Raw genomic sequence first — 25,014 nt, 5'->3', positions numbered from 1 at the left:
AGTATTGCGTTTTTTACCTCAAGCTTCGCAGCAAGAAACAATACATTCACAGCAATATTATCATCTTGAGAATGTTACAAACTACAGGTTTGTGAACAAACTAGAGGTTACAGGTTTCTGAGAAAGCTGTATAGCTTCCCTTTGTAGCCGTATGGCTGCGTTTGGGTGGATGTGAATGAGCAATTACTCCCTTATAACATATCTGCTCCACCTTGGGGGATTACCCTAAAACATCTGACCAACACTGTTCCAACTTCGAGTTATTGATCAATTCGCTGTCGCCCTACCTTAAAGTTGCCGTTCTCGGTTAACTTAATTGGTAGAGCGACTGCTCCAGTGAAGCGGTGGTGCCGGGTTTGAACCCCGGACCAGGAAGAATTTTTCCTTAACTGCGAAGTTTCTGAGAAAGCGTTATAGCTTTCCTCTGTAGCCGTATGGCTGCGCTTGGGTGGATGCCAATGACTAATTACTGCCTTATTACAAACTACAAGAGGCTTAAAATCGGTTTTCATTCTTAACGCTGAGAGGGGTTCAAAAAAAAAAAACTTTCGTATTGTACCGAGCAGTCCGCCATTGCTGGGCGGGACAGTCGCCGGTTGCATGTTCATCATTCGTGGATGAACAAACTGTTTAGTTATAAAGTTTATGTGAAAGCTGTAGGCCTTTCTTCTGTAGCTGAATGGCGACGGTTAGATAGTTTCTAATGAGTAATCAAAGCCTAATTCCTATCAGTTCTTTACCCCGCCCCGGTGGCTCAGTGGTTACGGCGCTCAGCTGTTGACCCGAAAGACGCGGGTTCGATCCCGGCCGCGGCGGCCTAATTTCGATGGCGGCGATATTCTAGAGGCTCGTGTGCTTTGCAATGTCAGTGCACGTTAAAGAACCCTAGATGGTCGAAATTTCCGGAGCACATCACTACGGCGTCCCTCATAGTTTGAGTCAGTTTAGGACGTTAAACCCTAATAAACCAATAAGAGATTCATATCCATTCTTCGACTTCGGGGATTCCTGTAAGCATTGGAGACTTAGCTGAAAAATGAGAGAGGTTGTTGACTGGATCTGTCAATAGTTGCCAATTCTCCATTATTTGTTATTGTCTTATCGAATATTCCACTCGAATATCAAATAGAGCAACTAGTTCACTTACCTGCAGCGTCTGTCTCAACCGATACGACAGCTTCGGCACTTGTCATCTCGGAGCCATTGACAGCTCTGTTGAACGCTACCACACTGATCTTGTACTTTGTCCGTGGACTGAGGCCGTTCAGTCTATACTCGGTAATTGAAGAAGAGTTGATTGGGATGGAGGCATCCACGGTTTCTGCACAGTCGGTTCCTTGGGAGTCGTGGACACGGCACCACCTTAAGATGTATCCGTCCAAAGGACCGTTTGCAGTGTCTGGTCTCTTCCACATTACTGTGGCCCCCTCTGCGTCAATACCGTCGACGCGAAGATCTTTAACTTCTTCCGGAGCTGAAAACGTGAGAGAGAAAGTACCGTGAGCTGATTTTTCAGAAAAATGAAAGATAAATCGCTAAATAGCTTTTCAGATTAAAAGATGTTCCTTTTTATAAGCGAACAGACACGCAGAACTCTGTAAAGCACAGGTGCTAATGGGCATTGTTTTGCGCTATAGCAATTCCCTGTTTATTCGCCGTGTGCCTAGATGAATGGTAGTCATAAATTATTAGGGTATTCAAATGAACGCAGCGTCACCAAAACTCTAACGTGAGGGCTATGAGAGCGCAAAACGGCAACATGGACGAGAAAGGGAACCAACAAGCCGAGCTGCAAGTATCTCTAACGTGAGTATAGTTTTTAGGAAAACGGGGGAAAAGGTAATGACAGTTCACAAAAGAAATGCGGAGAACGGGAAATCTTCAAACTCAAACTTGCCTGGAAGTTCAGGAAGAAATTATGTCACGAAATGGCGTTCCATTTTTTAGATTCCCTTGTAGATGGAAGCTTAACAGAGGAAGAGCGCGATCCGAAATTGCACTGCGATTTGCTGTCACTGTGAACATCGTTCGACTAGAGTGGAAAGTTCAAGAGTTTGTAGTAGCTCTGCCGACAGTTTCGTTTCATCATTCAAGTGGTGGAAAACCGATATATATTTTTGGTAGGCGGCGATACATCATTCAAGTTAGTTACAAGTAAAAAAAATGAGGCCAGTAATCATTCTTAGTAATGATTCTATTTCGCTCGTTGGCTGCAACCTATGGTCCACTATTCTATTTTAACCTCCGTCCTTTAAACACTGCGAGAAAACTACTGCGAAGCTTCATTCCTTGCATGAGAATGTAAAGTAATTTTTAAGTAGTATAGCTTGTTTTAATGTGAAGTGTCTGTGGCACTCAGCAGCCGTTTTAAATAACCTTTCCTTTCTGTTAAGAGCAAAAAATAAAAAATAAAACCCGTGTTACCTACAAGCACATGTACATGTTTATTTTCTTCCATACTGCTTATAAATGAAATGCCACACTGCTGTGAGTTAGTTACTACAAACTTTTATTTTCAATATAACAAAGAAAGGCCAGTATAACATGCGTGTTATGCCGTTCTTATTTCATTTCGATTTTCGTGCAGGCTGAAATTGGTCACCAGTTTTGAAATTTTATTTCTACCAAGCTGCTAGTAAGCTGAAAATCATACTTACAGTCTCACCCTATATCAGTTTTTTAATGTTAAATGCCAGGACTAAAGCAGGCCACTAGACCAATTTGTTACTAAATGTAAGCTTACCAGTATAAAAAAAAATTGGCAGCAGAAACCTTTTTTTTTCATACTTAGTCACAGGTGCAGCGCGGCTCAATGGGTCTCCTTATAATTCGTGCAGTGGAGTTCCTGTAGCTCCACAGGAAGTCAGAAACTCCAAATGAGTGAGTTAAAGTGTGTCGCTTTCAAGACATTTCGAACACTGGCGATGCAGAACGAGCAGCGCAAACACAATGTGACGCATATTTTTGGCAAATGCAGTACATAAATTTCCTACTTCATGTAAGTTGTAGAACGAACTGATACCATTTATAAATAAATTTATTAATTTACTTATTAAGAAATGGAAGTGCACCGGTTCACCTAAACTGAAATTCATATGCAGAGTTCAACTTCTGCAGACTACCTGCATTCCATGAGCAAGTCACCTTCAGCAATTCCCAAGGCCTTATTTTGGATGAGAAGGACTCTATGAGTAATTTAAAGAAGTTTAGAACAAGCAACTTTTAAGAAGTGTAATCAGTAAAGCAAAGGTTACCGATTTTTTCTTTATACAAACCAACAAGAAAAAGCAGTTAACTTCGCTCATCCACTGGCTTCTCAAGAGATGCGCGGGGGGGGGGGGGTGGGGGGGGGGGGGGGCAAAACAGGGCTCCTCTGGGTCAGATGGCAATAACACTTTCAAAACTGTTGCTTTTCAATGCTTATTCTCTTGCTCTAATCCTATTCCATTCACTTGTTTCTTCGACGTTTTTTGCCTTTTAATGTTACCCTGCTTCTCTTGAAGTCATGACTGTTCTCTAGGTTCACCCTGAGGAACAAGATTTATCTCCACATGTTTATTTTCCTGTACATTTCTGCAACGTTACCTGATACTAGCTATATGTCTCGTTTGACACCGTTTGTGCTGTTGGCATCCGCTTTGCAACAAAGCCAGCAAAAACAAGAAGGAGAAGACGGAGCCAAATAAGAGCCGTCACAACACATTGCAGATTTGCTATAGTAATGTGCATTGCCGCGGTTATATTTCGTAAATGATGAAAAAAATGATTCTGTGCATGGCGTAAGTAATGCGTTAGCATCAACAAAAAAATTTCAGGGGATATTTAATTCAGTTCGTCCGCATTTAGGCTTACCTTCCGCGAGTGTTTTGAAGCACGTGGAACCAGGTGAACCAAACGAAACTTGTTCACTTCCATTCGAGTACAGAGCAGACACATTCACCGACACCACACTCCAAGGTGTCAAATCCGGGATATCGACAGCTCGTCCGGGCGTGATGTTAGCCTTTATATCCTCTTCTTGGCACACACCGGTCCCGCACTCGGTCACACCACTAACCTCACACCAGGACACGTTGTACTGAGATGGTTGCGGCTGTTGGTCCGTCTCTGATTCAAAATCCCACTCCAGGCTAGCACTGCGGCTACCAATGGCTTGCGCTGTGACGTTTGTGACGGTTCCAGGAGCTGCGCAAAAAGGACGCAGCAGTTAGTAGTAATCTCGCCTTAGGGCATGTAATGCCCGAAGCAAGGGCCCTTAAGAGTAAATAAATGATGATGATGATGAAGAGAGAGAGAGAATGGCGCAGAAAGGCAGGGGAGGGGGACAAAGGGAGGGACAGAAAGGAAAGAGAGGTCCTCTCCACTTTCGTTATGAAAAAGAAGATGTGTAATTTTAGTCTCAAATACAAAGCTAACAATAAGACGCCACGAACTGGCCGTCCTCCGGTTGTTTAGAAATTTCAATTCAGGTTTTCAGAATATGACGTCAGCTATTGCCTGACATTTCGGTCAAGGAATCTATTAAATGCCCGCATGATGTAAACGCGATAGCAGATTCCCCGTGCGGGTAATTACTGGAAGCAACCAGTGGGAACTACGAACATAGGGCAGTAAAAAAAATTATGCTTTTTGTTCGTGTTGTGTCCCTGCCCACGTAATCGAAGTGTCCGCGCAAGCACAGTATCTGCCTATTTTTATTTTTTTAAAAGGCAGCCTTATTTCTTAGTTTATTTTGTATTTTTGCTTATTTTCTCCACTCCACACTATTTCCCTGTGAGAGGCAAAGGTGCAGGGGATCTCGGCTCAGATTTATAATAACTCAGCACATTCCAGCAGGCCGGTGCTCTTGCAAATAGTTCAAGCTGGTGCTGTGTGCGTGCGACCATACAGGACAACAACGAGCATGTCTTTTCGCTTGTGATAAAGAGTTTTTTTTTGCATTGATACTTCAGTATTCATTCAGACTTCAGAATGCTCACGAGAACTTGTACTTACCAAATGCCTTGAAACAGTCCACAGTTTCACGCGAGCTCGTCTGGACCCCGCTTTGATACCGCCTTGTCGTCTTCACTCCCACTACTACAAAAGAGCCCGTCTTCAGATAAGAAACGTTGTAGCTGCTTTCTTTCAATGCTGTCTGACTTTCAAGACTTAGGCAACTGTTCAGGTAGCGCTGCTGCTGCTGCTCGAGAGGACATCCCGATTCTTCTTCACCAACACAGTAGCGGAGTTCATAATGGTCACTTGAGTTGCTGTAACCGTTCGGCTTCGTCCACGATATCCGGAGTCCATCAAGTCCGTTTATGGCTGCAGTGATCTTTGCAATTGGATCAAGTTCTGCAAGCGGCACGGCAGATAAACCACGTTTGGAGTAAACAAAAAAAAAATAACCAAGCCTTTTAAAAGAGGTTCCCAACATCTAATTTCTTATCTTCGGCCACATATTTCTTTGGCTATCAGTATGGCTCTCGTGCTATCATCCCCACATTCTAGTCCTCGCATATCAGCGACTCTGGATATTTCCCACGACCTTTACGACCAGCGATTCAGTATTTCTCAGAATGGTACGCTTCCGGTAACAAGGAAACACAAGCTTTCGACCGCTATAGCAGAGTTTTGGTTTACGATAAGCGATTGAAGCCCAGGAAAGATCAAGTTGCTGAAGTTAATCAGAATGTTTAACGACTGTGTGAGCCTCAAGAAAACTGTCTAAGGAACGCTTATCTTAGACAATGCGTTTTTCTGTAGCTATCTCGTTAGCAGTGAGATTATGCGGCTGTTCCCGCTGATTCAGCCGTTTGTGTTCACTACAAAGAGATGAAAGCAACTTTATGGACCCCTTTGAAACCGATGTCTATACTTAGTTTTCACAACTTTTCCAGCAAGTATTTCGTTTTCGGCTTATAAAAGGCTGGCTAAATGGCCTTCGAAACCTCTATAGTGATCCTACCAAATAATATCAGCGAATCACAAAATTCATACTCGCAAGTTTTATATACGTTTAGTTCATTTCCATTAAGTTATATGATGCTCCTTTGAGTTCGCTGCGTACCTCCAAGAAAGAACTGTAAATAATGGGGACTACTCCATCTCGTCGGAAACTGAGTTTGGTAGCTTTTTCTCGTTCTTGCATGATATTAGCATATAATGTCTGCCAATTAAGTTCCGTCCTACATCTTAGCATCAGACTGAAACCAGTTTTTCTTCGTACCTACTCGCTTACATGCATCATTTTATTTTTTCACTCTAACCTCTAACGCCGGATCATTATAGACAGATGTTCGGTTTAACAAGACCTTAATCCACTCAAATATCATTTGGCATAGAACTCTAAGCACCTTGAAAATCCCAACACCGCTCAGATAACATCAGCCACTGTACGAAAGTACACTTAGAATAATATAAATACAACGAAAGGCGAATTCCGCATTTCCTCAGAGTGATGTCAGCGGACAGATACCTTCAGCTGGAGTTTCGAAGCAGTCCTGTGAAGAATTGCCGGGAACACCAATCGGCGCCACTCGTATCCGCAAGCTTACAGCTGGACTGAGAGCTGGAATGCGTACACTAGATTCTGACACGCCCCGATTTTTTGTCAGATTCGAGTTTTCCAGGCAAGTCGTTTCTACCGAGCAGTTGTTGTCTTCAGTGCACCAGGTGACTTCGAAGTCCGTTAAGGGAGCTCCTCGCTCCCTGGACGCTGTCCACGTTAACGAAACCACAGAGGAGCTCTCAAACGTCGCATTCAGTGGACTGATGGTCACTGCAGTGTCCCGGAAGGCTGCAGGAAAATCGAGTAATATAGTGAAGAACGTTCGGCGATCAAAGAACTGTTCAGGTACCATCAACCTAATTGTTATTCTTTATATCCGGTAACATTTCACACTTTCAAACATTGCAACATTACTAACATGTATTTACAGCCTCGGAGGTAACTGAAGTTTAGAGAGTGCTAAATACATTAATACGATAATGTGAACTGCAACTATACGCTACATGACGAGGGCATCGTTCAGGAGAGCGTTAACAGGGTAAACTCTCACTCGCCTGTGCGCCGGACAGAAGTCCCGCTGCCACACTGGAAACGTATGTATATATATTTACGTTGCTCTGAATTCAGTATCTAACAACTGTGTGGCCCTACACGTTTTTCGTGACCGGGAAATATCTTGTGTGATTCATGTTTTAGTACACTCTAATCTCTCTTGTTTGCTTCGCCTCGAAAATCTTGAAGTTTGTACTTCACGCGATTGCGCCTTTCTCTGTTAAAAATCTACCCTTTAATAATCAACACCGATTTTTTCGTGCTCGCTCAACTACAAGTAACCTATGATGCTTCAGCGCGCAAGATGCCTTGCAAATATCAACAGCTTGAGGCTGTTTATTGTGAGAAGAATAAGGCCTTCGGTGCAAGGAGCCACTCGTTGTTGATTGTGAAGCTTCTTGTGTCAGATATATCGAAGCTTCGAATTAGGCTCTCATTAGAAACTATCTCAGGGACTGACACTGCTAAGTCAGTATTATGGACAGGCATCATTCAGGCGTATAACAATCACCAGTTTGCCCCAAAGCTCTGTGTTGCCCTGCCGCGGTGGCTCAGTGGTTACGGCGCTCTGCTGCTGGCCCGAAAGACGCGGGTTCGATCCCGGCCATGGCGGCTGAATTTCGATGAAGGCGAAATTCTAGAGGCCCGTGTACTGTGCGATGTCAGTGCACGTTAAAGAAGCCCAGGTGGTCGAAATTTCCGAAGCCCTTCACTACAGCGTCCCTCATAGACTGAGTCGCTTTGAGACGTTAACACCCCCCCCCCCCCCCAATAAAAAAAAAAATCAGGGCTCTGTGTTGGGTCTCGTTCTTTTTTGTTTCTTTTACAAACGATGTCATTACTATCACACAGAACTCCTCAAGTTTGTTATATGCCGATGACATAAAATAACTGATGAAATGTGCAATGCGACGGTCAGCAACGCTGTGTAGTGAGGCGTATTAGCAATCTATCGCTCGTGATGCAATAGCAATCTAATTCTGAATGCGGCGAGAACCTGAGTGGTCTCCTACAGTCGAAAAAGTGAGCAACTGCTGAGGGCGGCGGAAACCTGCCGTTTGAAGGCGCTTTTTTATTCGTCCCTGATGCTTTCACTTCCGGTCTAGCAGATTACTCGGCACGCTCCTCGGTGGCTTGGCACAGCCTTCAAATTTTCAAGAGCGTTCGGAGGTTTTCTTCCGTTCATGAAATTCTACATCTTTGTTCACTCCTCTTGTCGACTACGGATCAACTGTTTGGACTGGAACAATTGTGTTCAGGGTGAGCGCACCAAAAGTGTTCAGAATAATTTCTTGTCTATTTGCAAGCACCATTTCCTTCACGCAAAAGCCGCCACAAGGGGTGACATATTTTTGCTGGCAAGTCATCCCACTCTATGGTACCGAGAGGTCAGACAATTGTTCCCTCCATTTGCAAACATATTATGGTATTTTTTTTTGTGATGAGCAGCTGAGGCTTCGTAACATTTGCATAGCGAATCGAAGTGTGCACCCTAATCGCACTTTCATAACTGATTCCTAGCACAGTCGCCGCTATCCTGTTGACTGATTACAGCCTTCATTTAATACTTCCTCCGAACATGTAGACATATTTCACAAGCAATTTATTCTTCATTTCGACAGAACTGAAAAGCATGGCTCTTTAGCCCCTCTAATGAATGTACAAAATCGATGTGCTTGTGTTTTGCTTTTTCTTTCGCTGTTCCCCTTACTTGCAACCTGAATTACACTACACTCAGGTTCCGGGATCTCGTACACTCCGTTTTTTAATTATGCTTTCTGTTTGCTTCCGTCTCTTCTTTCTCGACGCACATGCTTGTTGGTTACCCACGATGCTTTTTAATCTTCTTGACAGCTTCATTCTTTGCTGCTCTGATTAATTTTCTCTCTGTGATGATGTATGTTGTTTTTTTTTTGTCTGTACTGTACCAGTTCCAAGAGTCTGTGGTTGTTCTTTGATTAAATAATGTTTGAATAATTCATTCATTCATAATGAAATCTCTTTTACAGAATAACCGCTAACCTGCAACCTGTAGCCGTGCCTCAGTTTAAAATGTCATTAGTCAAGTGGCAACCACATAGAATTCATTGCAATGAAAGTTGCTTTTCTGACCGTGATCCTCGTAGTAATGGTCACGGCATTCTTCTAAATCGGAAGCATTTTTTAAAATTTCTTTGTTGGAAACAAAAATAAGAACAGCTCGGAAACTAAAGGACGAACGAAAAGAAAATTCGCAATATATGCATCTGTTTATCAACCATTTTGTAATGCATCTTCTGCACGCTGAAAGAAAATTTTGGCATTCCAGCTACCTAGAAATTAACTCACTAATTTCATTCTTTCCTGGATTTTCTACACAACCAATGGCGCACAACGAACATAACGTGTAAAACGTGAGCTTTTAATATACAACAAGAACTTAACATCTCAGCTTCAAATATTCAGCGATTTCGTGGAATGAACAAAACCACGCGCAAAAAAAATTATTGGGAATGAAATTCGCATTCTGTTTATTTGTTTGCATTATATTTGGATATCTTTATGAACTCGACATATCCATGTCGTTCGTGTTATACTCTTGCAATCTAATTTTATTTACCTATTTGGCCGATGTTTTAATGCCTTGCTGCTCCTCTAATCATTGATTGGTTCTTCTTTGTCTATCGTGGCAGGTATTTATTTTGACAATTTCCTGAAAGTGTTACCTTCGTGAAGATGATTTCACCCATATTTGTCAGTGAACTTTAATTATAAAACTTTTATGCACAAACTTCTTACTACATTTAGTGTTGAAAATAATAAATTTTTTGACCACATTGAAACAACTCGACTGGCGGGATGTATGTGGAAGCATTGGCTCCACTCTAGCGTTTATGCCCTTTTTTCGTACGGCTCACGGGTATGGCAGCCGCTGCTTTGAAGAGGCACGTGTTAGTAGAAAGAGGGAGTGGGATGACATTCTGCTTTGCTATTGTGAACAATTATATAAGCCTACTTTGCAGTATCTTAAGTGTCAACCCTCGTTAGTAGCGACACTTTGGGTTACACGACAAATAGTAAGTATCAAAAAACAATGAATTATTTGAAATGAAATAACAAATTTTAATAATAGTGCATTCACGTCACGCTCCTCTAATATAGCACTTCTTTCAAGAGCGTTCCGAACTATTGTTGTGGTAAACCTATCTACCTCATGAGGTTCCGTAGCGCACAACGAGGAATGGGCCAAACACGAGCGCTAAACCTCGTGTTGTGCCTTTCCTTGTTCTGCGCTATGGAACCACATGTAAATTACCCACTAGCCCGAACCGTAACCCCTCTATATACCTCAGGTATGTGGTCGTGGAAAAGCCACCACAGTATGTAATAAGCTAGCGATATATTGAAAAATAATTCACTCACCATCGAAAAGTGTGCAATCCATTTCGCAGGATCCGAAAAGCAGGCACACGGACGCATTGCCAGAGAGCACCGCAGTGTCAAGTTCGATCTCGGTCGCATTTTTCGTCCCAACAGGTAGTGTCGCACAGTTGGCTTCACTGAAGGAATTGTTTGAGCAGGTCGAATTGACACTTGACACGATTTCGTCGTTATAGACAGGAGAGCAGATGCAGATGCTTTCGTTCGTTTGAGTAGAGTTCAGGGGATCCACCGCCACTGCGATCAACTTGGTGTCATTTCTTGTTAGCTGGAGCTCTGGAACATCCGGACAAGAGGGGGACGGCTGTGCGTGCTGCAAAAGGGAGTACGAACAAAGCATAAATATTCGAGCTTGCAATACTTTTAATACGCGACAGCGTTTTAAGCGATAATACGAGTAATACGCAATAGCGCTATTCGGATAATCCCCCTATATTCGCAACTGGTCATTCTCTGCCTTACATTCACAGATCCCTGGGAGCCCTCAATACTCCATCTGGTGCAGTGTTGCAGTTGTGAAGCGATGGGCTGCTGCACTGCGATGGCAGGTGCTACCACCGGTGGGTTTTGTGAGTCCCAGGTTCCTCTTCCAGAGCAACCATTCACAACCAATCAATAATGTAATTGCCACCTGCCAAAGTAGCCACTTTGTTCTGAATCCAGTGGCAGGTGGCCCACTTGGGAATTTGCGTCTCTTTTTCGCTCATGCCGACAACGGACGCTGAAGACGACGACGACGCCGGTTTTGGTGAGCAGAGGCTCCTCAATGCTATTGCGTTAAAATTGAATTGAGGCGTCAGAGCGCAACGCAGAAGTTCGCTATATAGCGGGCTCATTAGTGCATTCTTCCTTAATTCCAGCACGAAGATAGTAAGAGCAGTCATGTGTACTGGGAAGTACTCACTCTCTGCCGTAATGCGCAAAGGAATGCAGTGATAAGAATCGTTTTGTAGCGTAAGCTACAATACGCGGGTTGGAACGAGCTTCGCGTGCCCTCTGTGCCGACCATACTGCGCATGCGAGGCAAGCCGCGTGACGTCACGAGAGGCGCATCTGCGTCGCCGCCGCCGGCGCGCGCGCTCCTCGCCCACGCTCCACCGGTCTACGCATTCCATAGGCGTGACGTCACAGTATCGGCAGACGCGCCGGAGCCGCGTGCGCCCGCCGCTGTGTTTACGACTGCCGCGCGCTACTGCGCATGCGCGATAAGGGCGCACCGTGCGTATATAATGCGCGGGACATGCGGTTGATGTAGTGCGCTCTACATGGAGGTTAAAAAGAGTCGGGTCGCTGCTAGTTGGCGGAGAAGTCTGGAAAACCTCAATTCTTCAGACCCCGAGTTGGTCGCTCGGCAGTTAGCCGCTTACGCTACGTGTATCCTGGCATTGCAGATCTAAGCCACTGCCAATTTTTTTTGTATTGAAATTAGTGCGCATGTATTACTGTGTCTTTTCTTAAATAATGATGCGTTTAAAATAGCGTTCAACACTTTGATTTTGCAATTCACATAAAGTGAAACCTCTGCTTTCCTATTAAGAGTGGTCATGAAATATAGCATGCTCATTCCATCCGCGCTAAAGCGTTGATAGCTCTCTTGCAGGTATATGATTAAGAGCTTATGGTTAAACAGCTGCTTGTCCTGGTCAGTGTTTGTTTGAGACGTTAGAATGATCCATGAAAGGGTTTGACAGCTTTTATTGTTGAAGTGAACAGCATCTGCAAAATTATTTGTACCATTTTTAAAACTCGCGTGAGCGCGCCAATGACACTGTATTCACAGGTCAATCGTACTGGTGAACTGGGTCGCTCTCCCACCTCCTCTTCTCAAATAAGAGGAAGGTATCGCAGTGTAGGCCTTTCTTGCGCGAAAACATTGCTCTATTTTCCCATCCTTTTTATTTGCCATTTATTTTCTCAAGTTTTCTGCATTTCCTCGTTACCTCGCTGAGCACTGAGTAATAGTTTCACCCTAACCAGCACATCAACCAGTTACCCTATAATATCTGATCAAACATTCGCCTATTCGCCAATGATTGCTTCATTTAGCTGTCTATTAATAGCGCTGCGGATAATAATATTGTTCAGTCTGATGTGCGAAAGCTAGATGAGCGATGTCGCAAATGGTTGATGGTCTTTACAGTTGAAAAACTACGCCTTTTTCCTTCCACTGACGACAAAGTTACCAGAATGAAAATTACCTTCTGGAGGGCTCTACTGTCTGATCCTAAAACTATATTAATTGTCTTGGTGTTAACATATCAGAGATCCTAAACTGGTCTGTCAGCTTAATGCGGGTAGTTAACAACGGTAGCAAAGCTCTTGACTACCTTCTTCGTACTTTACACTTCGCTGCTGCAACTGGTAAATTATAGCTTAATCCATCTAAATCTATAAAACTTCGTGAAAACAACACAGCTCGATTCACCTACTCTAATTACTTGTACTATGCCAGTTTTACGTAGCTTAAAATTAATCAGGCCTATCTAACCTCCGGCAAAGCCGTAAGGCTGCGCGACTATCCTTGTATCACAAAGTATATCAGTCTTTCTCTTATAAGTCGCCTATCCAGCCTGTGCACCGTTTTTCGGCCACCACAAGTCCCATAAGGCCGTTTATCCACATCCAGCTTGCAGCAAGACCCCCCTTCACTGAGTTCACTTTTTTTTTTCGAACCAGTGCAGGACTGGATCAGTCCTCCCTCAAGTGTGATCACTCATATAAGCCGGGACCATTTTAAGACAGCCATCGAACCGGCAACCCTTGAGGAAAACTGATCAACTAAAAATACTGATAAACCGCAGAGTACATTCACCATGCTCTTCCTCGCACCGTTTGTGCGTGTCACGTATTTTTAATGCTTTCGAACACGAACATTTGTAAACAAATCCATCACGCATGGCCCGAAATCTAAAATTCAAGGGTGTATACTAAGATTATATTAACATATATTAAGAGAAACATTAGGAGTTGGGACCAGCCGGGGTATAGGAGGGTATAGGAGATGAGTTCCCCAAAAGTGCGTCCGCAGGATCAATACGTCAGCAAGTAATTTGCTCAATTGTTTTTTAGGATGATTCTCCAGATGTCATCACACATCCGACCTGCTTAGAGCCACTATAACTGTTCAAATGAACCCCGTGCACAAAATGGCGGGCCATCCAGGCCATATAATGTGTGTCCAACTATTTTAAATACTGCAGTGCGATTTCCTTGCGCAGTGTTCAAAATTTGGTTAACTGAAAATATGAGTTAATTTTCCTCTTCCTATTACGACGGAAATAAATAAGATGAATCGTGATTTGAGTGAAGCTTTCAAGGAATTGATTCCACATAGTTTCCGATGTGCTAAGCTGCTTATCTTACCCATTATATCATTTTATTTTTCGTACCTTTATATTTATCATAATCCGGTAAATCAGACCCCGTAGCTTGCCGTAACGGGCCTCTTTCGCACCGCGGTCGACAGGTGTCTTTATCAGATTGTGGAATGCAACGAGCTACGTGCACTCTCTGGGTGTAACACAGGCGACACGATTAATGCTTTCCGATAATATTGAAATCACGCTAGCCAAGGAAAACAAGCAAAGTGGCTGGTATCCTAACAATTAAGGTGAAGCTAGAAGATAATGAAAGCTATAAGCAGAATGATATCTAAATCAGCGCCATACCATTGTATGCCAGAAGAATTTTACTGCATCACCAGATTTAAAAATTCTTTTACAATTACCAGTGGTACATGTACCGACTTAACGCTGATCTGTTATCTTGCCTTTGTAATGTGCGCCCTTTTCAAGCCCATTTCTTCTTGATTTCTAGTAGGATGTCATTAACATGCGTTCTTCCCGCAGCCACGTTGCTATCTTCCTGCCTGTTAGCGTTTCCCCAACCATTTTCCTTTCCATAGCTCGCTGAGTTGCCCTCAGTTTAAGCTGTACCCTTTTCGCTAGCCTCCATATTTCTGCCCCAGTAATCAGTAGCGGAAGGATAAGGGTGCCGCCACATACTTTTCTCTTGATGGATATTGGTAAACGGTCATCTATAACCTGAGAGTAAATGGCAAAATCTCCCCGTCCCATTCTCTTTGTGCTAGTTATTTCATTCTCGTGGGCAAAATACTTGCTCGTAATCTATTAAAGGCCCTATATAATGGCTGGTTATATTCTGCGCATTCCTCTATCACGTGATTGATAGTGTCCGTATGATCTATTCCATTGTAGCCTTTACGAAAGGCTGCCTGGTTATTTGGTTAATTGATCTATGGTGGTCCTGATTACATTAGCGATTTCCTTAGTGAATATCCTGAAGGCAGCGGACTGTAAGCTGGTCGGTCTAATTCTTCAAGTCCTTGAAGTCTCTTTTCTTACAGATTAGTGTTATGTCAGCGTCCATTTAAGCTTCTGGTACGCTCGAGGTCGTGAAGCATTGCATATATAGAGTGGCTAGTTTTTCTAGCGCCATCTCCCTGCCTCCTTCAATAGGCCCGCTGTTACCTGATCCTCACCAGCTGCTTTCTCACTTTCCATTGCTCCAAATGATGATGATGATGATGTCCCCAGTCTTAATGGCACATATCCACGGCGGGGGATTGGCCAGGGTGCTCCATATGCTTTCATTACTTCCTCTTTCTGTTCTGCCGAGCGTCCAAATGCTGTGCACTACTCTCTTTCTCATTACCACCCTGATTGCATTAGCTGCTGTATAAATTTTTGTTGGTCCACTCTTGTTCTTATATATACAAGTGAAATATTTAGCAATATTTCTTTCCACATTGACCTTTCGCAGACGATCGTGTCCTATACCGTATAATTACTAATCCCTGTGATGAGGCATATTTCCAGACGTGCAAATGTACTAAGTGCAAATACATGCGTATTTTCAGCGGAACTCATGATAGAACCACTCGCTATCTTCTTAATTACACTCCTTTGTCGCCTGTTTCATCGCACAAATATCTCGATGCTCAAATAACACACAATCTCTCCTGGAAAATGCACGTGATCTATGTATCTAACAAAAGGCTAACCGCACACTCGGCTTCATACGCCGCCATATCACAGCTGCAAACAGTTCCGTTAAACTTTATTTGTACAGGACGTTAATAAGACCTAAACTAGAATCCGCATGCTCTTTTAGGATTCTAATCAAATGTCTCTAATCAACACTTTGGAATCGGTTCAGAACCGCGCGGTCCGCTTAGTTATTTCAAATTACGAATAACATGCGTATTCGCAATAGAGTCAACCCTTAGTTTTGCAACTCTTTCTCTGTGCCATAAATACTTTTGTCGCGAAAGCAACGCTACTGGTGCCCAGCTCGGCTCGTCGCGTATGTTCGTGGTGGTGCGGCTACCAAACGACCTTGAGTAGCCATTGCCTAGCAACCGCTTCAGCTGCGCTCCAATAGATGGCACCGCACCGCTGCTGCCTGTCGCCTGCACACCCAGAGGGCACCACCCTCGCACAGGCGCCGGGTTTCACAGCTCATGACGGCGTCGTGCCTGGAACTAGGCAGCCGGCACGAGCTCATCCAAACGCTTAACCACAAGCTAACACCGCAAGCGCATTGGCAAAAACAAGCACGTACGATCGTGTGTCGTTGCCTAGCAACCTGAGTTACTAGCCGAGCTTACACGAGTTACTCGGGTAAATTCGGGTAGTAACTCGGGTAAGTTCGGGTAAGTGCCATCTGCGCGAGAGATTTCTAGGGAAGAGCAACATGGGTCGCAAAAGCCCGCCGGGTGGCTGGGATAGAAACAGCCATCTGCCAGAGCAGTGGCGCATCGCTTAACCGATGCGCCACTGCGCTGGTAGTGGTAAATGAGGACCCGCCCTCATATATGAATCTTAAGTAGGAATTGCTGATTCAGCACACATGGGCATTAACCCACTAAAGATATCATGCCACACCCCTAAGGCGGAGTTTAGGTGCCTCCTCCTATTGAAGAATGAAGACCTGCTTTTACAGGTCTACTCGGTTTAACTACGTTAAGACCTTATGAATTTCTGCTTGTCGTTTCCACCGGATTTATTATACTAACCCTATTCTGAAACATCAGTTACTCCTTCCTCCATCTTATATACTCTCACGCACTGATGACACCTTAAAGGCAAAAATTCCGCATTGCAAAACCACTATTTCCTCGAAATCATATATCCCTCGAACTGCAAATGATTCGAACCACCTTGCTGGTTTCATCCCTGCCATCGCCAATGTCAAAAATTTAAAAGAAACTACTGCACATTTTGTATGTACCTCTCCTTTGTAATGTCTCTGGCCCTAAGAGTGCTGAAAATAAATAAATAAACAAAACTATTCGGCTACATCAATAACCTAACCCTCATTGCTAGTGACATTGCCCTCTTTGTCTCTGAGCGCATACATATAATTTTGTTTAGGCCTACTTTCTTCTTGGCTGCTCTTAGGCTAGCTCCGTTATTGAGCGCATGCAAAATTCTCTCTATATTATGCTTTCTTACGTCGGCTATCTTGAACACATTAATCAGTTTTCATAGCTGTGCAAGTTCTATTCTGTTTGTGGTTTTGGTGACTTTATTGCTTTCATGTCTTTTAATCAGATCTTTCGTCCCATGAGAGAGCTTGCTCGTATAATGTCCAACCATTCGACCTCCTAATTTTGCTACGCGGTCCGTACTGGCAGCGGTCAGATTATGGTTTAGTGCTTGAGCATTAATTTCGCCGTCCTCCATTAAAGCAGAATATCTATTCTGCTGCGAGATCCTGAATTCCTCAACTTTCCATCTTACTGAATCTCTATTCTGCTGCGAGATCCTGAATTCCTCAACTTTCCATCTTACTGCTAACTGATTCATAGGCTTCATCCTCACAAGTTTCTTCCTGAGAAGCACAGCGCTGGCAGAAAACGGATGAGAACAAGGATATATATGTATCAGCAGCGCGAACACAAAACAGGAAGAAGGAGAAGATAGTACGGAGCGCTGATATGTATCGGCAGCGCGAACACAAAGCAGGAAGAAGAAGCAGACGATAGTAGAGAGTATCAGTGCTTTGTACTAGCTTCTCCTTCTTCTTCCTGTTTTGTGTTCCCGCTACTGATACATACGGATCGCAACCAACTTGCCCAGTAGATGATGTTATTCGAGAACAAAGAGCACACAGAACTGCGCTGCTACTTGTTCTCGTCCGTTTTCTACCAGCGCTGTGCTTCCCAGGATCATTTTTAACCAAGTCACCCAGAAACACAAATTTGCTTAGTTCCTTTCGTTTAATCATTAGTTATGGAGGCTATTCCGATGTCTTTAATGAATGGTCGCTACAAGAACCGACATAATGAGTAGTGTAAGCATCTTTCCTTCAGAATGCCGGTGAGGTCGTGTAAAACTTGATAAATCATTGTAAGGCCTTCTTTATTTCGTCTATAGCAAATACTTTTTCATCCATTTCCAATTTTTATCTCGGTGCCACAATAAGCTCTCAAGTACCGATCTTGCTGCTGCTTGAGTTTTTTTTTTTTTTAAATCAAATTTACTGCTAGGTGTTATTTGAAAGGGTCGCACACGGCAGAAGCGTATTAAAGCATTCATCGGAGATATGTTTACAAGCTGTTGATTTCAAGCGAGGGGGTGCATGTTTAAAATTTCCTTCCATAATGTTCAAGGTCCTGGCATTCTTTTCAACCCCGGTATCAACATGAGCATTCAATGAAATATGGGCTCAGAATATTAGCCCTACATATTTCCGCTGCGATTAATTTGTTCACTGTAATGTTACTAGTGACATATTGCTATAATTTATTTTATCGACGTGTTAAAGAAACATAAACACACTTTTACTGTTTAACTTTATTCATCATCATCTACACCGCTCCAGTACACATGATAAATCAGTATGTAAATTGAAAATATGACGTTCTTTTCTCATTTTTCCGCATAAAACACTCTCACAAGCTAACAGCTGTACACTGGAGCTAATTCCTGAACAAATGTTCTTTACTTATATTGAAAACTAATCAGGCCAGAGAAATGAACTCTGTATGACACCCGCTGTGATATCTACGAGAATCTATTTTTACTATTTAATATTACACATTGTTGGTTGGAGGATTTATTTTTTTCAGTTGGGTAGAAACTGTACGCTCGACAATAATTTGCAACTTTTCTTCGAAGCATTTTTATCGACACTACAAGCAGCACTATTAGTTTTTCGGGTAGCAGTACCCGTTAGTATATACAGTTTTAGAAGTGTAGCTGACCAAGAAATTTGAGTAACAAGGACAACGATGAATTACAACGAAGTACAGCGATGAAGTACAACAATGAAGCAGCAGTTGCAGTAATCACCGAAACGATTTTAACATAACTGAAGCAGGAGCAATAGGTGTAGTGTCTATAGCGATAACAGGGAGTAGTAATTACCTGTCTTGTCAGCGGAAGCAGATGTAGCAGTATCAGCAGAATGCCTGCCGAAATACGCTCAATGGCCTTGTCAGCGCAGGATCACGTGATAATCTCCTAACCATTGATAACGCAGTGCGATCAAGGTCTAGAAGCCTTTCAGAGCTACCTTCCTCAGGCGGTGCCGGTAACCGCACAGACCAATTACCAACACTTCTTTGGCCGAATCTACACACCAGACGCTTGGGGCTTCTTCTTCAGGCTCCACAGCATTTGCTCCACGTGAATGGTTATAGATTAGGTCCTCAATATACGATTTTTACTATTAAGGTAGCTAATACCCAATCCCCAGTAGCTGTTCTCGATTCAGTAGCTGTCATTTTATTCGAGATAGTTGAATACTATAATTGTCCTTCCTGCGAAACGATGTAGGACTACAGTCCCAAATGATTCAAGACAACCTTCGAAGAAAAATCGACTGTATGGTAACTCTGTCCTCCGAGTAATATCCGAAACCTAGCCATTGTTTGAAATAAATAGATATGAAATGAAATCAGTCTTCGCAGAATTGCTACAAGGTGTACTGGTTGGGAAAGAGAGAGAGAAGGAACTTTTATGATCCACTAGTGTGGGCTACTAGCCCGGGTCAGGCACGGCCCCGGTGCGCTGGATGTCTCGCAGTCCATGACGCGGCAGCACATCCACGGCCCGCGTGGTGGCGTTCTTCTGCCGGTGCGGGCACGTCGCGCGCAGTGAAGCCTCCCATACGGCGTGATATTGGAGGTGTGTGTTGCGTGGGAGGGGTTTAATTAGGAGGTTGGAATGTATGTGTTAAAGGAGGGGGAGAAGCTTGAGGTGGTTTGCGGGGATTAGGATATGGAGTCTATCTTATATGTGTCTGCCTGTGAAGGTTTTAGTGAGCCGTAGGTTTTGCGATGGTCTGTGGGCTTCAACGAGTTCATGCGTGGTGTTGTGACGTTTTTGTGTAAGGGGGCAGATGGAGAGAGATTTTGTAAGCTTCCTAAGGAGGGCTTCTAACTTGCTTGTTTCCCTGCAGCCTAGTTTTAGGTAGGAGATGGTATACAGAAAACGGCTTATTAAGAAGGCGACTATGAGACGGCATATGTCGTGTTCTTTGAGGTCATAATGCGGTTGTTCTGTTTTTAAGTTGCTTGATAGTGAAATTTTTGTGTCCGTTACTTTGCAAGTGGAGCCCGAGTATCCGCATGGTGCTTACCTCTGGTATGGGTTGTCCGTCCAGTGTTATGTTGATGGGTGTTGTATGAAGGGTGCGGGGTTTAGAGCGTATGATTAGGAGTTGGGATTTGGATCGGCAGCAAGTGAGGCCTATAGTGCGAGCGTACTGTTGTTTGTGTGTGTGGCTGCCTGTTGGAGAGTGTCTTCTTAGTGTCCATCGTTGACCGTCGCAGTCCACACGCTGATGTCGTCGGCATATAGAGTGTGTCGGAGGTGCGGTATGCGGTTAAGAGAAGCAGCTAGGGAGAAGAGGGCGGCATTGAAAAGGAATGTTGATAGTAAAAAGTCTTGTCGGGTGCCCACCCCTCGAAGGGTGTAGGATGAGAAGGAGTGGTGACCTATGGGAACCTCCGTGATGCCGTTGTTCAGAAAGGAGCGAATGTAAGAATATATTCAATGCCCAATGTTTAATGGGCAAAGTGCGGTTAGTATGGCGGTGTCAAAGGCCTTTGAGAGGACTAAGGTGAGTATTGCTTTAGTTTGGGCCGGGACAGTGGGGTCGAGGACGTCGTGCGTTATCGTTAGTTGCAGCATGGCGTCCTGTGAAGATTGGTGGGCACGAAAACCGACGATGCTCTTTGGGTACAGGTTGCACTCTGCCATGTTGTTTGTAGGTACGTTGAGTGCTACGTGTTCTAGAAGTTTGCCTAGACAAGAGGTGAGGGAGATGGGTCTGACGCTTCCTATTGAAAGAGGTTTATTGGGTTTGGGGATGAAAATGACCGTACCATGTCGCCATACTTTGGGGAGGGTGCCTGTCTGCCAGCGTTCATTGAAATAATGTGTGATCCGGGTGACGAACCCGTCGTCTATGTTGCGTACGATTCTGTTAGTGATTTTGTCGGCCCTCATAGCCGAGGATGTACGCAGTAACTTTATGGCGGAGTGGACCTCCTGTTCTGTTACGACTGCATCGAGTTGTGGGTTATTTGTATCTGCATATGCTGGGAGGGTGTGTTAGTTCCTGGTGCAGTAGGTGTAGTTTTCAAGTGATCGATTAGGTCTGTAGGTGTGAGTGGTGTGTTGTGAATAAGCCGGGTGACGTATTGATGCGGTCCTAATCTGGAATGAGTGGTGTCGATAAGGTGGCGCAGGAGCTGCCGAGGTTGTTTGCTGCTGAAGGCTACCGGACATCCCGTTGCAGATTTCGCCCCATTTGCCACGGTTAATCGTGTCGGCGTGAGAGTTGAGCTGGGCGTGAATTGCTGCGAGGCGCTTCCGTTATTGGCGGTTGTGTTTCTGGCGCTTTTATCTGGTTTGTAGACTGGTTTGCCTCCTAGAGGTGTGCCAGTCGACTATATAGATCGTGTATGTGCGGAGGTTTGTCAGTGTGTGTGCGGCGGCATCAGTGAGAAGGGCCTTAACCCATCTATCGATGTGTTGAATATGTGTGGTGGGGACGTCCCTGCGCATGATGCGGAGGCCACCCCATTTGATGTTTGAATATTGGCGAGTGGTTTTGCGCAGTGCATCACAAGTAAGTGTGATTGTTATGGCGTAGTGATCACTTCCCATTTCTTGTGTGGTGCGTTCCCATGCCACGTTTCGAATGGCATGGCTGAGCTTGAGGTCCGGACTGGTGTCCAGTTGCAAACTGGTGCCGATGCGCGTGGGGAACAGGAAGTTGTGTGTAGTAGTTGAAGTGCCTGTATTTCTGTCCAGAGGCGCCTCCCTCTGAGTGTTGTGTAGCTTTATCATCAGTCAACGTACTGTGAATTAAGGTGGGGATATTTTACTAGGCGCGTTTTATCATAACCCTTGGCATTAGTAGAAAACCACATTAGGAACACCAGTGGCTAGGTTGTACGCGACAAGACGTCGTGATTATTCTACTATATATCAGAAAGTGCTTTCAAAATGCCGTAAGGTATTCTCAGAGACAAATAAATGCCAGCGAGCTGTATGGCCGCAGTCAACACACGATCACCCTGTGATTAGCTCTTGCTTGACAAGTCAGCTAAACAGACTACGAGTCAGCCTGTTGTCAAGATGAACTGATTTCTATTTGCGCATTTTTTTCCCAGAGGATATTAGGAAGTGAACGAAATCTCTGATGAAAACAATGAGAACCCAGCTTCTACTATTTTAATATATGAATGCAATATTTTTTTATTTTTCCCTTTGAGGCTTTCAACTTTCATGCATAACGTTTCTCTCTTAACAAAGGAAGGTATTTAGAGACTGAAATTTTCAGCCGAACAGTATTTTCCTGTCACAAACATCTGAAGGCTCACCGTTAATAACCCAACATTTTTTTTTTATTGCTTCCCATTAGCTACGCTAAAGATAAGGCACAATGCGTCAGCGCTTATCTTTGTCAAGTGCTGTCGCATCCACCCCGTTATCACGCATTCCTCCGTGGCCAGATCGCGTCGCGCCCTGCAACGCGTCGCAGCCGACAACGTCAGTGTCCCCGTGCCACTTTCCTCTTTTCCTCGTTTTAATAAACCGCTGACGCGCTTCTGCCCAAAGGGACACAGATAAGAACGAAAAAAAAAGTCTGAAGCTGCGCATTGTGCTCGTCGCGCCCCTTGCCTTGGAAATCGTTTCCTGTTTGCTTGTCACGTAGTGGCCCGAGCTGCTTCATACAGCAGCAGTGGTATGCGTGGAACTCCTCCGTCAGCTGGACGCCGCTCGTAAAGGTCGGAGTAAAAAATCCCTCTTTCCACACACCTGCGAATCCGTGTTGTTTCTCTACGTGCACATGCGGAACCATAAGCACATAGGGCAAGACAACATACACTCACTGAGCGCTGGCGATTTTGGCGCGTCGCAGAGACGCGGAGAAGGGTTCTTCCATTTCAGCCACTGACTTTTTCGCGCTAAAATTTCCCACACAGGTTGATTGTGGACACAGCTTTGCTTTATGCTGAGTTTGTGTGGAGTATTTCTTCGTTCGGGCAGAATTATTCGAAAGCCTGCTCTGCCGGTTACACACCAGACAAAACTAAGAATTCTTCTGAAAATGTACGGGTAGCATCACGTTCGTCTCGCCAGATCCTTTAGCCGCATTCCGGGGAAGGTGTTAGTTCTTCCCACGGTTGGGAGATGGCGCCACAGGTTGCCTTTCTGCTAATCCTTTTTTCTGTTGTTTTTAGATCGGTAGCTCTATTACTGGCGTGCAAGCCCAGAGAACGGCTGGTCCCGTCAATTCCACCTTCAAGCTCAGCCAAAGTCAGGCCTTCGCTCGGTGCGAAGGGCTCAAGAACGAAGGCGGAAAAAAAAATGTATGGACAATGGCGTGCCTCTCACGTCTGCTAGAGCGAACAGCGCCTCTGAATAGATGGCGCTGGCGCCCCCGCTGTGGGCTCACGGAAACCTGTGTGCCCACGCCAAGCGGCGTGAACAGCAGCGACCTCGGCCACAGATACAGCTAGAGGCTACCTACAAAAAAATAAAGCATGTTTTTTTTCGAACCAATGTTCGCGTCTTTTGACAAACCAAGCAGAACCAAGCTACCGCTTGACAAACTTCGCGAAACCGCGTTCAACCACTGCTAACTTCTTTTATTTTGGCGTAGGTCCAGAAAACGCAGACGTTTAATTAATCCTGTCCGGATCCAACAATGGTATCAGTAAAACGAATTTTAAGCAACAACTGACTCCCTATTAGCGGCTAGCGTGGTATCTGAGCTCCATCCAAGAGTGGTTAAGCAGAAGGAGGCATTTTTGGAGTCTCTTAGTGGCGCTAAGGAGTCAGAATGCTTCTGTGAAAAACTGTCCACACATGGTGCTGATGACGACCGTGCGTCATTTTCAATCCAGGACTGCGCATCATCGAATTCTCATGCGCTATATCTGACAAAGATTCTCGCGTCTCGACTTGCAATTGCGGAGGCTAGAGGCACGTTAGTCCATGCAGCGGATGGGCGCGATATGCCTGGACATTTGATTGTTTTACGAATGTGCTCACTGCCGGCTGGGTCGCTTTCCACAACTATTGGCTGTACAGTTTGGTCACGACTTGCTGTACAATGAAGGTGGACCGGTGAAGAATCTATTTCTCCGTCGCTTTTCCGTTTCGTATGTGCGTGCACTACTGTTGGATGAGGCGTCTGGGAGTTTGCAGTTGGGTAGGAAGGTGTTTGCATGTGGAGGGTGCAGACGGAGGGACAGAAGCTTGTAAGGTTGGTTATGCATTTTTATCGGGAAGTGCCCGATGGGGCACCCATTGGAGCATACTTCCGGAGTTTTCTTGCGCGCGCGCTCACACACACACACACACACACACACACACACACACACACACACACACACACACACACACACACACACACACACACACACACACACACACACACACACACACGCACACACACACACACACACGCGCACACACACACACACACACACACACACACACACATATCGTGTGTATACCCTGATGAAGGACGGTCCTCCGTTCGAAGCTGTTGGTATTAAATGAAGATAATCGCAAAGTTGTGACACCTTTTTCTACTAGTCTACCTGGCCCATTCAACGATAAGACCTGGTGCAACTATTATATATATATATATATATATATATATATATATATATATATATATATATATATATATATATATCCAAAAGCGTTTCCTTCAAAACTGTGGGTACCCAAAGGTCCGGATGGACGGCGATGAGTTTTTCCTACTGTCCGAATTATGCAACAGACACCATTTATGACGAGCTATTTTGCCGATGGTTCTCGAGAGGCAGTATATGTTAAACAAATGATGCGCAATCTTCGAGAGCGTCAGCTCCCCGGCATACATGTCTCATAAGTGTCACGCCTGTGTGAGGAACATTCCCTCTATGCAGTGGGTCACTGCGGGATCTGTTGCCTATGACATTGTACCACGGTGACGTCAGACAGCTCGATTAAAGCCCCTAGTCAAACATTCTTCCAAAAATTGTTCACAAGGCACAAGAGCAAAACCAG

At 44.4% G+C, this 25,014-nt stretch overlaps 1 protein-coding gene across 2 annotated transcripts in view; it reads right to left on the bottom strand.

Moving 5' to 3' along the window:
- Positions 1 to 25,014, bottom strand: part of LOC149328536 (receptor-type tyrosine-protein phosphatase H-like) — a 146,290-nt gene that overhangs the window by 97,148 nt on the left and 24,128 nt on the right. For both annotated transcript variants that reach the window (XR_016285853.1, XM_089562174.1), the window contains exons 2-6: positions 10,448 to 10,778; positions 6,461 to 6,781; positions 4,996 to 5,337; positions 3,853 to 4,185; positions 1,148 to 1,474 (exon numbers count right to left, since the gene is read on the bottom strand). Coding sequence is in view for 1 of the 2 variants with exons in the window: in XM_089562174.1 (XP_089418300.1) it covers positions 1,148 to 1,474; positions 3,853 to 4,185; positions 4,996 to 5,337; positions 6,461 to 6,781; positions 10,448 to 10,778 (1,654 nt within the window). In the remaining variant the exon portion in view is untranslated. The remainder of the gene's footprint in view (positions 1 to 1,147; positions 1,475 to 3,852; positions 4,186 to 4,995; positions 5,338 to 6,460; positions 6,782 to 10,447; positions 10,779 to 25,014) is intronic.

The sequence above is a fragment of the Amblyomma mixtum genome, chromosome 9 (genome assembly GCF_055824585.1).
Source record: "Amblyomma mixtum isolate Tamu chromosome 9, ASM5582458v1, whole genome shotgun sequence".
NCBI lineage: Eukaryota > Metazoa > Arthropoda > Arachnida > Ixodida > Ixodidae > Amblyomma > Amblyomma mixtum.
This window is presented reverse-complemented; position numbering and strand designations above follow the sequence as displayed.